Raw genomic sequence first — 12,016 nt, 5'->3', positions numbered from 1 at the left:
AAACTTGGTGGAGAACAAAATTTTTAACACAATATACAACGTCTAGGCAATTTTATTATTTTCCACGTGTCCATTTTTCTACACAAGCTTTCCTTCCATGTCCATGCATCTCTTAGGTCACCAAGACAACCAGTAGAATCCCAAACAAAGGCCCAAAAAAAAAAGCCTCTTTCAAAATAACACACAGACAAATAAAACACACGTTGTCGCCTCGGTCAGGTCAATAGAAGATGAAAGACACGCACACAGTTTGCATAAGGCACCGAGACAGAGGGAGGAGCATCATCTCTGAGGAGCGCTGAGGTTTGTCGAAATCAACATGGAAAATGGACTGAGAAACGTTAACGAGCAATGAAAGCATTGGGGCTGAACGCTCAAAGAAAATATTTATTTGCATTACAAAAGAAGCAGATTTGGTTAAAAGCTTTTACCACAGGACATTTCTAAATGCAAGTAATGCATCATGCACGTGGGACTTCCGTCCACCGGACGACAAAGACGAGCGACATGAATAATGGGGCAGCCAGCCGTACATTTATTCACATTGGGACTCGACCGCGATTTGAGACATCGTCCACTCGTCTGTGAAGTCACAGTCAACAATTTAATACACCAGTTAAACTGCACAACTTCATTTCAATCAGTGAATCTAAATGCACACCAGCTACCGCATACCAATAAATATTAAAATTGTAGTGTGAACACGTGGAGTCATATGTACCACCTGGTTAAAGGGGCATTCCACCAACTCCCCACATCATACCAATGGGGATGTTATGGGCGGGGGGGGGGGTTGCAGCGTTACTGTGACATCACCACTCGCTCGTCTGCGGTCGGTTCCCCTTCAAATAATAAAGGACTCTTTCTCTCCAAACCCCCTCAGCCCTCACGCATCCCCTCTGTACTTGTCGGCTGGCAGCTCAGCGTGACGGCTTGAAACACGGGCCCTAAGATGATGAGCGGCGAGGATGGCGTGCGATTAGATGGTTTCCATGACAGCGGAAGGTGCTCCGGTTACAGGAAGTGGATTTGAGGTTCAAAAGGCCCTGATTTTCTCTCTTGCGATGTGACGGCTTTCCACGTGAAACAATCCCTCTGCTTGCTTTACATTTACATTTTTGTTATTTTCTTTCTCAATCAGATCTGATAAAAGCACAAGCTTACAGTTCTTGAGAGATTTCTTTAAAAGCTAGGACCTAAAATTGTTCGATTGGTTAATGTTTTTGTCTCGAGAAACACTTCAACATCGATGGAATCAAACACTGCAAGTTTACTACATTTCATAGGATTACATTTATCAGGCAGACGTCCAATTATCGGAGTTTTCTTCATGTTGGAAGTCAAAAGTCGCCTGAAGAAGAAGAAGATGAAAAGACCCAATACCCATCAGCAGATCTCCAGGCACTCGTCCGACTATCTTAAGGCTGTGCAAGTACCTTCATACCTGTACAATAATACGTTTTCATTTACATTGGATCATAAAAAAAGCAAAGCTTGTACTTGGAGGCTTAGTGAAAGTCATGAGGGAGAATCCAGAACACCTCCAGCCCGCCGTCGCTCCTTCTCCCCATGGTGCAGTCGTCTGTATGTCAGTGCAGGTCATGCTCTCTTTTCCCAACAACGCACCATCTCTATCTCACACACACACACACACACACACACACACGCGCGCACACACACACACACCGCCTGAAGGAACTAGGATTTGGGTGCAGACGCTTTCCAAAGCGGCTTGTGATAGACCCAACCGTCGCCCTGGTGGAGAAGAGGAGACTAGCGTCAAAAAACGTGCATCAAGAGAGTCGGAATGGTTGTTTCAATAACGGGGAACGTTTACAGCGTTGGTGACGGGAGGAACAGCTGTATACTTTTGCCTTGTTTTGATGGACAGCGTTTCATAAGCAGTTAAAAGAGAGTAACCCGGACTTAGAATCATCCCTGGTCTCACCTCTCGCTCAAAGTGTCTGGTCCTCCAAGCCGTCTCAGTCTCAGCCCGGTGCCTCTCCTCCGCCCGCTGCCTCTCCTCCAGCATCCTCTTGTGCTCCGTGGCCTTCTCGATGTCCTTCTGCCGCAGGGCCTCCGTCACGTGCTGCCACAGGCGCCTGAAAACAAGGCGGGGCGAGGGGGGGTCGAGTGAGTAAACCCTCAGAGCCGTGCTCGCCGCCTTGGGACCTGCTGCCCGCCAATCACAAGCCACCTGGATTCAGTCGGCCCCTGCTTCTCGATCGGCCGGACGCTCTTCTTGGAGACGGGCAGCTTGGTGACGTCGACGCCTCTGGTCTCCCCGCTGGCGTAGCTGAACTCCAGGGCGCCGTTCCACTCGCCCTGCACGCGACACACCACCGCGTTGGTGCCGTTGTGCTTCACCTCCCCCGTGACTCTGCGTGAAGGCAGCGCAACGAGATGAACGCGTTATTCTCGGAGGCTGCGGAGAGAGAAAGTACCGCGGATTTGGATTTGAACTCACTTGTGTAATTTGCCACCGTAGAACGGTTTCGTCTGGAAAGTGATGACCGCCGAGTAGCCGGATTTGGCGCAGTTGATGTTGACTTTACCGCCCAGTTCCACCCAGGGCACGGTGAGGATGGAGCGAGCGTAAGCACAGGGCAGCGTGAACGTGTACTCCTCATCGTGCTCCATCAAATAAAGACACCCTGCAGAGAGAAACCGTTCGGCGAGTTATTCTTCACCACACCGGCCAGTTTGGTTTACGTCCATTTGTTTCGGATGAATCAAGTGTACAAGAACCTCACGGGCTCACCTTCCCCTATCATGGACACACCAATGGACATCCCCATGAACTTGCTCTTGGTCCACACGTGCGTGTTCACGCACATGCGCCTCTCCTGGCACTCAGCGTAGAAGCCGGACACGGGCGGGTGGTGGGACACCTGCTCCGCCACAAAGCGCACTTGGTAGGGGTCCTGGGAGGCGGCCGGGTCGGGGCCCCCCTGCGAGGGCTCCTTGGGGGCCTCGGGCCCCCTGGGCACCTTCCAGGAGCAGTGGAAGGTCTCGCCGATGATGGGGTTGTAGGGCTTCTTGGCGATGGCCCCCTTGCGTCCCTCGTGGAAGGACGTGAGGTAGTACTCCACGAAGCGGACCATGCGGTCCTCCGGACTGCCGCCGTCCGTGATGGTCACAAAGAGGTCCGGGTGCGACATGAAGTCAGCGTACATCTCCAGCAGAGAGCGCTTCTCCAGGATGAAGGTGGGGAGGACCACCTGGGGAGGAGACGGCGACTTTTTGATGAGTCACAAGAGACCACGTGGCGTTCGCGGGACATGACCCCCCCAAAGTGTCTACATCCCCATCGGAGGTCAGCCGAGGGGTAAATCTGAAACCCAAGAGGAGGCTATGCAAACAGGGAGCGGTAGAATAACTGACCAGTACGTCTGGGAGGAGTTAGATTAGCCCGTAAGGTCGTTACAAATGGGACAAACGGACCAAGAACAACCTGATCCAACATTCATTTATTCATGGTGACAAAACCCCCTTTTCCATTCAGAAGACTCAACGGTTTTGTGGATGTCAGCATGGGAAATAGTTCGGACTCCACACGAGTGGGACAGCACTAATCATTTATCCCGCTTCCCTCTCAGCGATACTGCAGGTGGAACTCGACCTACCCGCGTGAGGTCCATACCCAGCTTCAGCTGGGACAGCAGGTGTAAGATGATGCTGCGTTCCTCCTCCACAGCGCCCAGGTCCTCCTCCTTGTCGGTGAAGGAGTCCTCCGTCTCGTCCTCCGCATCGATGTCCTCCTGTTCCTGAGAGGGGGGGGACGGGGAGGGGCGGTGGGCAGAAAGTGATTGTTAATGCCGTGTGAGCCTTCGAAACGGACTTAAAAAATAAAACCCCAAAAATATTTAAACCGCATCGTTTAAGGCGGATTTAAAATGGGAAGTAGGTGATAACCAACTTCCCCCCAAAAGGGGAGAGAGGGGTCGTTAGCCCGGTCTTACCCCAGAGAAGCTGCAGGACTCGGGGCTGCTGAGCTCCAGGCCGCTCCCCTCCAGCGGGCCCCCCCCGGGGGCGAAGCTACCCAGCGAGCCGCTGCCGTTCTTCAGGATGTCGGGCAGCTTGGGCTCCAGCCACTCGATGGTGGGTCCTGTCGAGGACGGGGAGCGCGAGGCGGCAGGGTCAGAGGTCGTCATTGTGCGGTTTTCCCTCGCCGGCCCTCCCCCACCCCCCTCGCCCCCTACCCCTCCCTCACGAGTCCCCCTGACACCTCACAGACGCAGCGCTACACCACCGGGCTGCTGACCGGGCAGATGGCGTCTCCTCAGGGCAGGCGAGTGGAACTCAAGCCCTCTGAGCAAAAACAACAGGTATCAGGATACTTCGGCGGCGGGAGGAGACGAGCCCTGATTGGCCTCCACCTACGGCCTTTTCTTTTATGTATGTTTAAAAGGGCGGGCAGAACTCCGGCTGATACGACGTCTCAGGCCTAATGAAAAATACATTATGTAACGAGATCTGCTTTGACAAAGTGGAGCATTAGCCGGTTGTTTCTTTCTTCTGCATCCTGAAGTTTTAAAACAAGTTGGAAGCTTCCTTTGGCTTCTCTCTTAAACTGGAATGTTTTTGAACCCAATTTAAAATCTGAATCTTTAAACATTTGAGATCTCATTACCTCGGCGACCGGTGGTAACAATAGGTACCGTTCCTCATCAATAATGCAAAATGATTCCACTGTCTGGCCAACGCTGACTGTTAGATTGGGTGCAGCCTTGCATATACAACACTATGATTTGTTGTGGACCTCGTGTGTCCTCAGTTGACAGAAAAGGGACAGCAGAGCGGCGGTTGATTTAGCAGACAGAACAGCTCACTTCTAAAACAAGAGTCGCCAGACGAGCGTTGACGTTTCTCCTTGACTGCAACGTTAGAATTGACCAACAATTGTGGGGAAGATTGACAAAGAGCACTGACCTCCCAGGGAGCCTCTCTGGCGGGCCACCTGCTGCAGGTGGAGGATGTGCAGGCACTCGTTGAGGCAGTTCATGGTGGCCATGGAGGTGGCCTTGAGCATCAGCAGATCCTGGTCTAGAGGGGAGAAACCGGGGGCTGGAGGCAGGCCCTCGATGCTCTGGATAAGGTCTCGGTGTTGGCCCTGGGCCTGGCTCATCATCTATGGGGGGGGTTGGAGGGGTTGGGTTCAACTTTTGAATAACCAAAGCTTTTGGAATGACTGCCATGTCCTGATTAGTAACAGAATCACATGTCTGAGAACAACAACAACCCGTAGATGGAAGAAGACGTGATTGATTCAGCGTGCTGGGGGGGCACACTGGCGCCATCTTGTGGACAATTTGCATCACACAAAATAGGTCAAAGGGAACATCACAATAAAACAGCGTTACTTTAATACCAAGTCCTAAGTATTTTACATTCATGTCTCGTAGGAACCAAAGCTATTAATGCAGTTTGTGTGCATCAATGTCGACTTTCGGCCCAGATTCTGAAGGACTTTCTGGCTGTTTGTTGCGTCACACTTCACACCAAAACAGCTGCTTGATCGGTTCAGACGTTCTCGATTTCTCCCCCTTTCCTTCTCCTGCCAGGCTGCAGACTAACAGCGTTGCAGAAATGTCACTTCTGCTTGTGTTACGCTACAGGGTGCGTGACGACATCAGCATTCCAATTAATCATTATGTCGACTCTTATCTCCAGTCCAAAGACCAATGGAACATTTTTCAAAGCAATTCAGCTCAAATATTCTTGGCGGAAGCACCACGGTGAATTAACGGTGCGGGATTCACGGCAGGTTTGCGAGTCGCCCCAACATGCCGGCAGTACCTCTCTGGCGTCCATCAGGTGGTCCGGCAGCAGGGACCTCTTGCTGGAGTAGAGGGACGAGCCCTTGTTGCCCTGCGACCAGGCGAACAAGGCGGCGGGGTTCTGGCTGGGCCGGCGCAGCGACATGGGAGAGCTGCCGCTGCCTTGGGACGCCATCGAGTAGCTCCGGGACTTGGGGGGCGGATTGCTCTGTGCGGCGCAAAAATGTTCACCGTGTTATTTTACTTCATAAAAAATAAAAAGGCACCATTTTTAGGCTCTGATTCTGAGAGAAAGGAACACGCGCTTTGGGGAGTTCTATGCATCCCAAGACAATTAAAATAGAACACGGGCACCAGAGCTGTCCGTCAATCAATATTAGTGATCGATGTGCTTACAGACGAGCTAAAAGCGGATTCAGATAAACATTAATATTTATACTAATAACTTCTTGGGTTTCCTGTTTTGCTTCCTCGTGTCCGAGGACGGTCCGGCTCACATCCGCTTTGTGGCAGAGGGACTTTTACACAAACAGCAAACAGTGAAAAAGGGACATCAGGCACCGCCGACCTAAGTGATTGGGGATTTTTAACCTGCGTGTGTGTGTGTGTGTGCGCTCTCTCTGGTGTGATGGAACAACGTCTCACCTTGCCCAGGGCCTCCGTGTGGTGCTGCGTGCAGATCTGCAGGCGACTCACCCAGTGCTGTCTCTCCTTGGCATCGGTGGCTGAGGAACACACACACACACACACACGTTACAGAAGAGCAGAACCACCTCCGTTGCTCTACGACGCTCATCGATTTCCCGTGTGCTTCTGCGTCGCCAGCAGTAGATAATGGAAACGAAACATCCAGGTCAATACCGTACGAACTTGATGTGCGCAACGGCTCACTTTGTGGGAGCGGCGACGCAGAGAGAAATATCACAAAAGCAGCGAGCCAGCGTGATGTAACGTGGTCTGAGGCGTCTATAGGCACACGCACGGCAAACACAGACGCGTGTGTGAGGTGCGTGTGAGGGTGCGTGCTACCCACCCCGGAGCTTGTACTGCTCGCCGCTGATGGCGTTGACGGTGAAGGTGTGGGAGTCCTCGTCGCTGGGCGAGATGACGGCCCCGGCCAGGGGGAGCATGCCGCGGGGCTTCTGGGGCCGCGACTGCTCGTTGACGAAGTACTCCAGCACGCCCGCCTCATTGTTTAGGACAAAGAACCTGGGGGCAAAGCGTCTCGATCGGATCACAACGAGGAACCACGGCTGAGCTGCTTAATTGGGACACTAAGCAACGTTTGACATTATAACGGACAGGTGTACAAACTCACCTGTATTGCCACCCTGTCACAAGGTTGGTGTATTTCATCAAGTAGCCATCAATATTCTCCATGTGGTCACTGGCATGAGAGGTCATCAAGGAGACAAAAACAGCACTTGTTAAAATGCTTTGATTGATTGCTTGGAGACACACACACACACACACACACACACACACACACACACAGGTGTATGCACTATCTAATCCTCGAGCAGAGATCATTTGCTTAAAGGGCAAAATGCATCTACGGCCAGTTGTGCAGTTGACGAGCAGATCTCATCAAAAACCAAAGAGCGAATCGGTCAATGAATCCACAGTAAACACACAAGTAGAACCTACTTTAAAGAAAAACAAAAATCACGTTTACGCAACCGGCCAGGTAAACAAACGGCCTTAAATCAGCAAAGTAGCTTAAATGCCGGGTTGATTAGGAGCGTTGGCAGGTAACAGCCGCCCACCTGTACTGCCAGCTCTTGGCGCTGGCTCGCCCCGAGCTCGGCGTCCTGGTCTGGGGGGCTACATCCAGCTTGCCGTCGGTTTCCGTGGTTCGTAAAGCCGTGGCTTCCCCTTGCATGTTCACTGGCGACGGAGCCTCCTCTACGCGCTAACTGGGCTCGCTAGCGTCGAGCTAACCCCGCGGAGCTAGCTCAGCTAGCTCGCCGCCGATTCGATTAAGCGTGCGAGCCCTCCCGGTCGAGTGGCGCCGATGGTTCGATGCCCCGCCGAGACGCACCGTCCACCCGGGGGCTGGCGAGCTGTTAACCGGCTGAGTTAAATAACCCGCGGTGGGACATCGTGAACGCCGCTAAAAACGGGGAGTAGCCGGATAGCCTGCTAGCTCGCATAGTATTTACTGCCCTGGCAGGAAACCAGTCACGTGACCGGCTCACGAGCACAAGCTTCCGCGTATCGATTCACAATTAAAACGGGGAAAAGAAGGTTGAAAAGAAGAGGGATAAATCCCCCCGTTTCACTTACTGTCTTGACGTTAAACTGAGTGAAAGGAAAAACAATGACTAAAGTCACCACAAAAATACAGATATAAAACTGATATTTTGCACACGTTCGATATGTTGACGTGCAGTACGTAGACTGATTATTTATATATTGACTGTGACTCGGGTATGCCATTTCCTCTGTTTTAGTGTACTGCAAACAGGAGCGGATATTGTTGCCGTAGTTATTTTGTTTTGAAAAGCTTCTAAACCGGAAGCTTCCTTCAACGCGTTGTCCGGCTTGACGGTCAATGCCGCGATAATAATCGAGCGGTTCTCCGTTCTTCTTTGTGCGCTCCTCTTCATCCATTCATCTTAATCATGCAAACCCCGTTTGTCAACGCGCACGTCCGGTACGTGTGACACCAACCTTTTAAAAAAGTGCTCAAATAGACGTGATACTTGTTGCACCGCGTTGTGCTTCGTTCCCACTACATCCGTGGGGAGGAGAAGGAGGGTCGGTTGTAGGAAACAGGGCGTATGAGGAAGTTGTAAGAGACGCTGAACAAGGAGAAGAAGAAGAACAACAGTTCGGCCGTGAGAAGGAAGCTCGCTGCGTTCAGAATGCCTGCGAAGAAAGTGTGCATCGTCGGATCTGGAAACTGGTAAGTTCACAAGTCTCTTGCGGACGTGTATCTCCGAGGGAGTATCTGTGCTGTGGTCATCTGCCAGTAAAACGGCGTGCGCTCGATTCCTAACTCGGGTCGCAGGTCGAGTCGTGTCGCAGAGGAAGATTCAGATCGTCCGCACGTTATTTATGATGAAAAATCATTATCACTGAAATGCGTAAAAAGGAGGATGCAGCGCGGCTCCCTCTTCATATCGCGCATCTGTGATGCAACACGATCACGCCTTTTTACAGCCTCGCATAAAACATCACATTGTCCTGGCGCTGAGTAATGATGCCCGTTGGACACTTTTTTGGGGAGTGGCTATTTAGTGGTTCTGGTTTTTTTCCATGTTCACCACCTGAACCTGTTGTGACCCGCTCGCGGCTCGTTGACTGCGGCCCCATTCTGCAGCGTTTTGGATTGTGTCACCAGAGTTGCTCCTCATTCTCCTCTCGCTCCAGGGGCTCCTCCATCGCCAAAATAATCGGGCGCAACGTGAAGGCCTCCAACCGCTTCGACCCGATGGTAAACATGTGGGTTTATGAGGAAATGATCGACGGGAGGAAGCTCACCGAGATCATCAATACGGAGCACCAGAACGTCAAATACCTCCCGGGCCACACGCTGCCGGCCAATGTGGTAAGATGAGGGTGAAACCAGGCAAAATAAGCAGCACGTGTGGGGGAACACAGAGGGTCTGGTGGTCATGATGATTATTGAGGTATTAATGAGGGAAAATCGCATGCATCTTATGTCACATCGCCCAACAAGCTGTGCACGGTAAGAGTTGGGTGTTCGTTTGACTTGGGACACGATTAGCTTTTAACGTGCTCTGTTTTGTCAAATCTAATATTAATAATAATAATTATTATGTCCAGGTCGCTATTCCAGACGTCACTGAGGCCGTGAAAGGAGCAAAGATCCTCGTCTTCGTCATCCCGCACCAGTTCATCGCCAAGCTGTGTGACCAGATCAAGCCTCACATCACGGAGGGAACCATCGGGATATCGCTCATCAAAGTAAGGCCCTCTCGTTGGTCCCTCGCCGCCGCTCTCGTCGCGGCCTAAAAGGGGAAACCGGGGCCATCTAGTCAACCGATCGATGTTAACGCGGCAACGAGACCCGAGACGTCCGTTACCGCGAGGCGATCGGCTCACTCCTGTCGGTTATTGTCATCCAGGGCATCGACGAGGGGCCCGACGGACTCAAGCTCATCTCCGACATCATTCGAGAGAAGCTGGAGATCGAGGTCAGCGTCCTCATGGGGGCCAACATCGCCAGCGAGGTGGCGGACGAGAAGTTCTGCGAAACGACCATCGGTCAGACTCCGTTCCGATTTCAGAGGACGCCGCCCCGTCTCTCCGTTTTTGTTTTTTTTCCGCGCCCGTTCGGTGACAGTTTGTGTTTTCTCCTTCTCGGTGGCTTGTTTTCTGCCGCAGGCGCCAGAAACGAGGCCAACGGCCTCATCTTCAAAGAGCTGCTTCAAACTCCCAACTTCCGCATCACCGTGGTGGACGAGAGTGACACGGTGGAGCTGTGCGGCGCCCTGAAGGTGAAGGCAGCGCTGAGGAGCTGCTCCTCCCATAGGAGGGCTTCCGCCGTTTCAAACCCAGCCTCAGTGCGTCCCGTCAAAAGCCAAATGTTGCGTTGCAGAACATCGTGGCGGTGGGTGCCGGGTTCTGCGACGGCCTGGGCTTCGGCGACAACACCAAGGCGGCGGTGATCCGGCTGGGCCTGATGGAGATGGTGGCCTTCGCCAAGATGTTCTGCACCGGCCAGGTGAGCTCCACCACCTTCCTGGAAAGCTGCGGCGTGGCCGACCTCATCACCACCTGCTACGGCGGACGGAACCGCAAAGTGGCCGAGGCCTTTGTCAGAACGTCCAAGGTGAGCGGAGTGTGGCCTTTTCGCGTCGCCACTTTTCCAAAAGATGTTTAGATCCAATGCGTCACATATTCTGCCACCAGTCCATAGTTGAGCTGGAGGCAGAGATGCTCAACGGGCAGAAGCTGCAGGGCCCACAGACCTCCGCCGAAGTCTACAAGCTCCTCCAAAAGAAGGACATGGTGGACAAGTGAGTCCTTGTACCTGTAAAAGACGTCACCGTTGACCCGAGTCCCATTGTGGTAACCGAACGGCGTGAGTGAAACGGTGACGTATGACTTTGTTCGACAGGTATCCGCTGTTTTCTGCAGTCTACCAGATCTGCTTTGAGGGCAAAGAGGTGAAAGAGTTCATCACCTGTCTGCAGAACCACCCGGAGCACATTTGACGGGTCCGTCGTCGCGTTCCACCGCGGGGTCGCGCCACCAGAGGGCGGAAGAGATGCATCACAAAGAAACGCACAACACAGCACAGGAGATGCAATGAGACGTAACACTTTTTATCGGGGACATTTCATAAAAGGCCCGATATTTTTCTGAGCTTTTAAAACTTTGTTTTTGTATTGATTTTGCTCTTTTGGTGAAATACTATGGCACTTCCCTTAAGGCAACACACTTATTTTATTACTAAAATGATGTCAAATTTGTCCTTTTGTTGTTGTTGTTTTCTCAATAAACTCAATTCGTAAGAAACTCAAAACTTTCTCTTCATTCCCAAACTGCAAGCGGTTCCACTTTGCCCTTTTTGTACAGTTTAAATTCTTCGACAGACGCTTGTGTTTCCGTAGTGACGGATGAGGACGGTCCATCTCACAGGCTGTAACTGATATTCCCTCCTGTGATGGATCCCACAGTCAGCCCCACTGCTGCAGCTCGATTCCCACGGGGGGGCCGCAGTGAGAGAGACACGACTTGGGGAGGGGGCTGCGAGGGGCTCGCACAGATTCCCGTGGGAGAGCCGGGAATCGGTGCGGGTCCTCAGGAGGAGGGCTCTTCTCATCTTCTAACGGGCAACATGTCATCGGCCCAGCTCCTCTGTTTCAAAGAGAAGGGCCCGCCTTCCGATGAGACGGAGGAGGCTTAATCGCCACGGTTACTTGTGTGTTGGTACCTCATGAACACACACACACAGATCCACTGTCCTCCAGCTGGAAGCCCATTGGACAGCAGGATTGAGGTCAGCGTTTGAGTTACATGTACCTATCTGCTTCATTACCCTTTTAAAGCTGCGCTCAAGAGCATCTCTATACGTAAACACAGATCCATCCAGGCTTAAAGGAAAAGTTCAACACTCAGAAAAAGGTGACCGGATCAACATCAGCCTTTCTCCGAGTGTGGAGACAGGAAGTGAGTGGCTCGGTCCAAAGAGAAGGAAATACACCCTTTCAACACTCTGTAGCGGACTGATTGACAGCTGGGATCTCTTTTTGTTTAACTTG

At 52.1% G+C, this 12,016-nt stretch overlaps 2 protein-coding genes across 3 annotated transcripts; one reads left to right on the top strand and one right to left on the bottom strand.

Moving 5' to 3' along the window:
- Positions 1 to 34: 34 nt before the first annotated feature.
- LOC120810852 (oxysterol-binding protein-related protein 11) lies at positions 35 to 8,576 on the bottom strand. Of its 2 annotated transcripts, none has more exons than XM_078102388.1 (13): positions 8,454 to 8,576; positions 7,099 to 7,167; positions 6,814 to 6,989; positions 6,426 to 6,505; positions 5,800 to 5,988; positions 4,933 to 5,131; positions 3,963 to 4,108; positions 3,627 to 3,767; positions 2,762 to 3,221; positions 2,468 to 2,654; positions 2,198 to 2,380; positions 1,949 to 2,102; positions 35 to 1,755 (listed from the first exon to the last, which is right to left on the bottom strand). In XM_078102388.1, exons 2-13 carry the CDS (start codon positions 7,158 to 7,160, stop codon positions 1,699 to 1,701), a joined length of 2,034 nt encoding a protein of 677 aa, XP_077958514.1. In that variant the 5' UTR covers positions 7,161 to 7,167; positions 8,454 to 8,576; the 3' UTR covers positions 35 to 1,698. The 2 variants fall into 2 exon arrangements, with proteins under 2 accessions (XP_077958514.1, XP_040021786.2); XM_040165852.2 differs by having other exon boundaries at positions 7,547 to 8,541.
- gpd1c (glycerol-3-phosphate dehydrogenase 1c) lies at positions 8,545 to 11,277 on the top strand. Its single transcript, XM_040166387.2, has 8 exons — positions 8,545 to 8,688; positions 9,156 to 9,333; positions 9,573 to 9,713; positions 9,875 to 10,013; positions 10,134 to 10,246; positions 10,348 to 10,581; positions 10,662 to 10,768; positions 10,870 to 11,277. The coding sequence occupies exons 1-8, from the start codon at positions 8,648 to 8,650 to the stop codon at positions 10,964 to 10,966; spliced, it is 1,050 nt and encodes a 349-aa protein (XP_040022321.1). The 5' UTR covers positions 8,545 to 8,647; the 3' UTR covers positions 10,967 to 11,277.
- Positions 11,278 to 12,016: the final 739 nt, after the last annotated feature.

The sequence above is a fragment of the Gasterosteus aculeatus genome, chromosome 1 (assembly GCF_964276395.1).
Source record: "Gasterosteus aculeatus chromosome 1, fGasAcu3.hap1.1, whole genome shotgun sequence".
Taxonomy (NCBI): Eukaryota; Metazoa; Chordata; class Actinopteri; order Perciformes; family Gasterosteidae; genus Gasterosteus; species Gasterosteus aculeatus.
The sequence above is the reverse complement of the archived record's forward strand: the minus strand, read 5'-3'. Positions and strand labels throughout refer to the sequence as shown.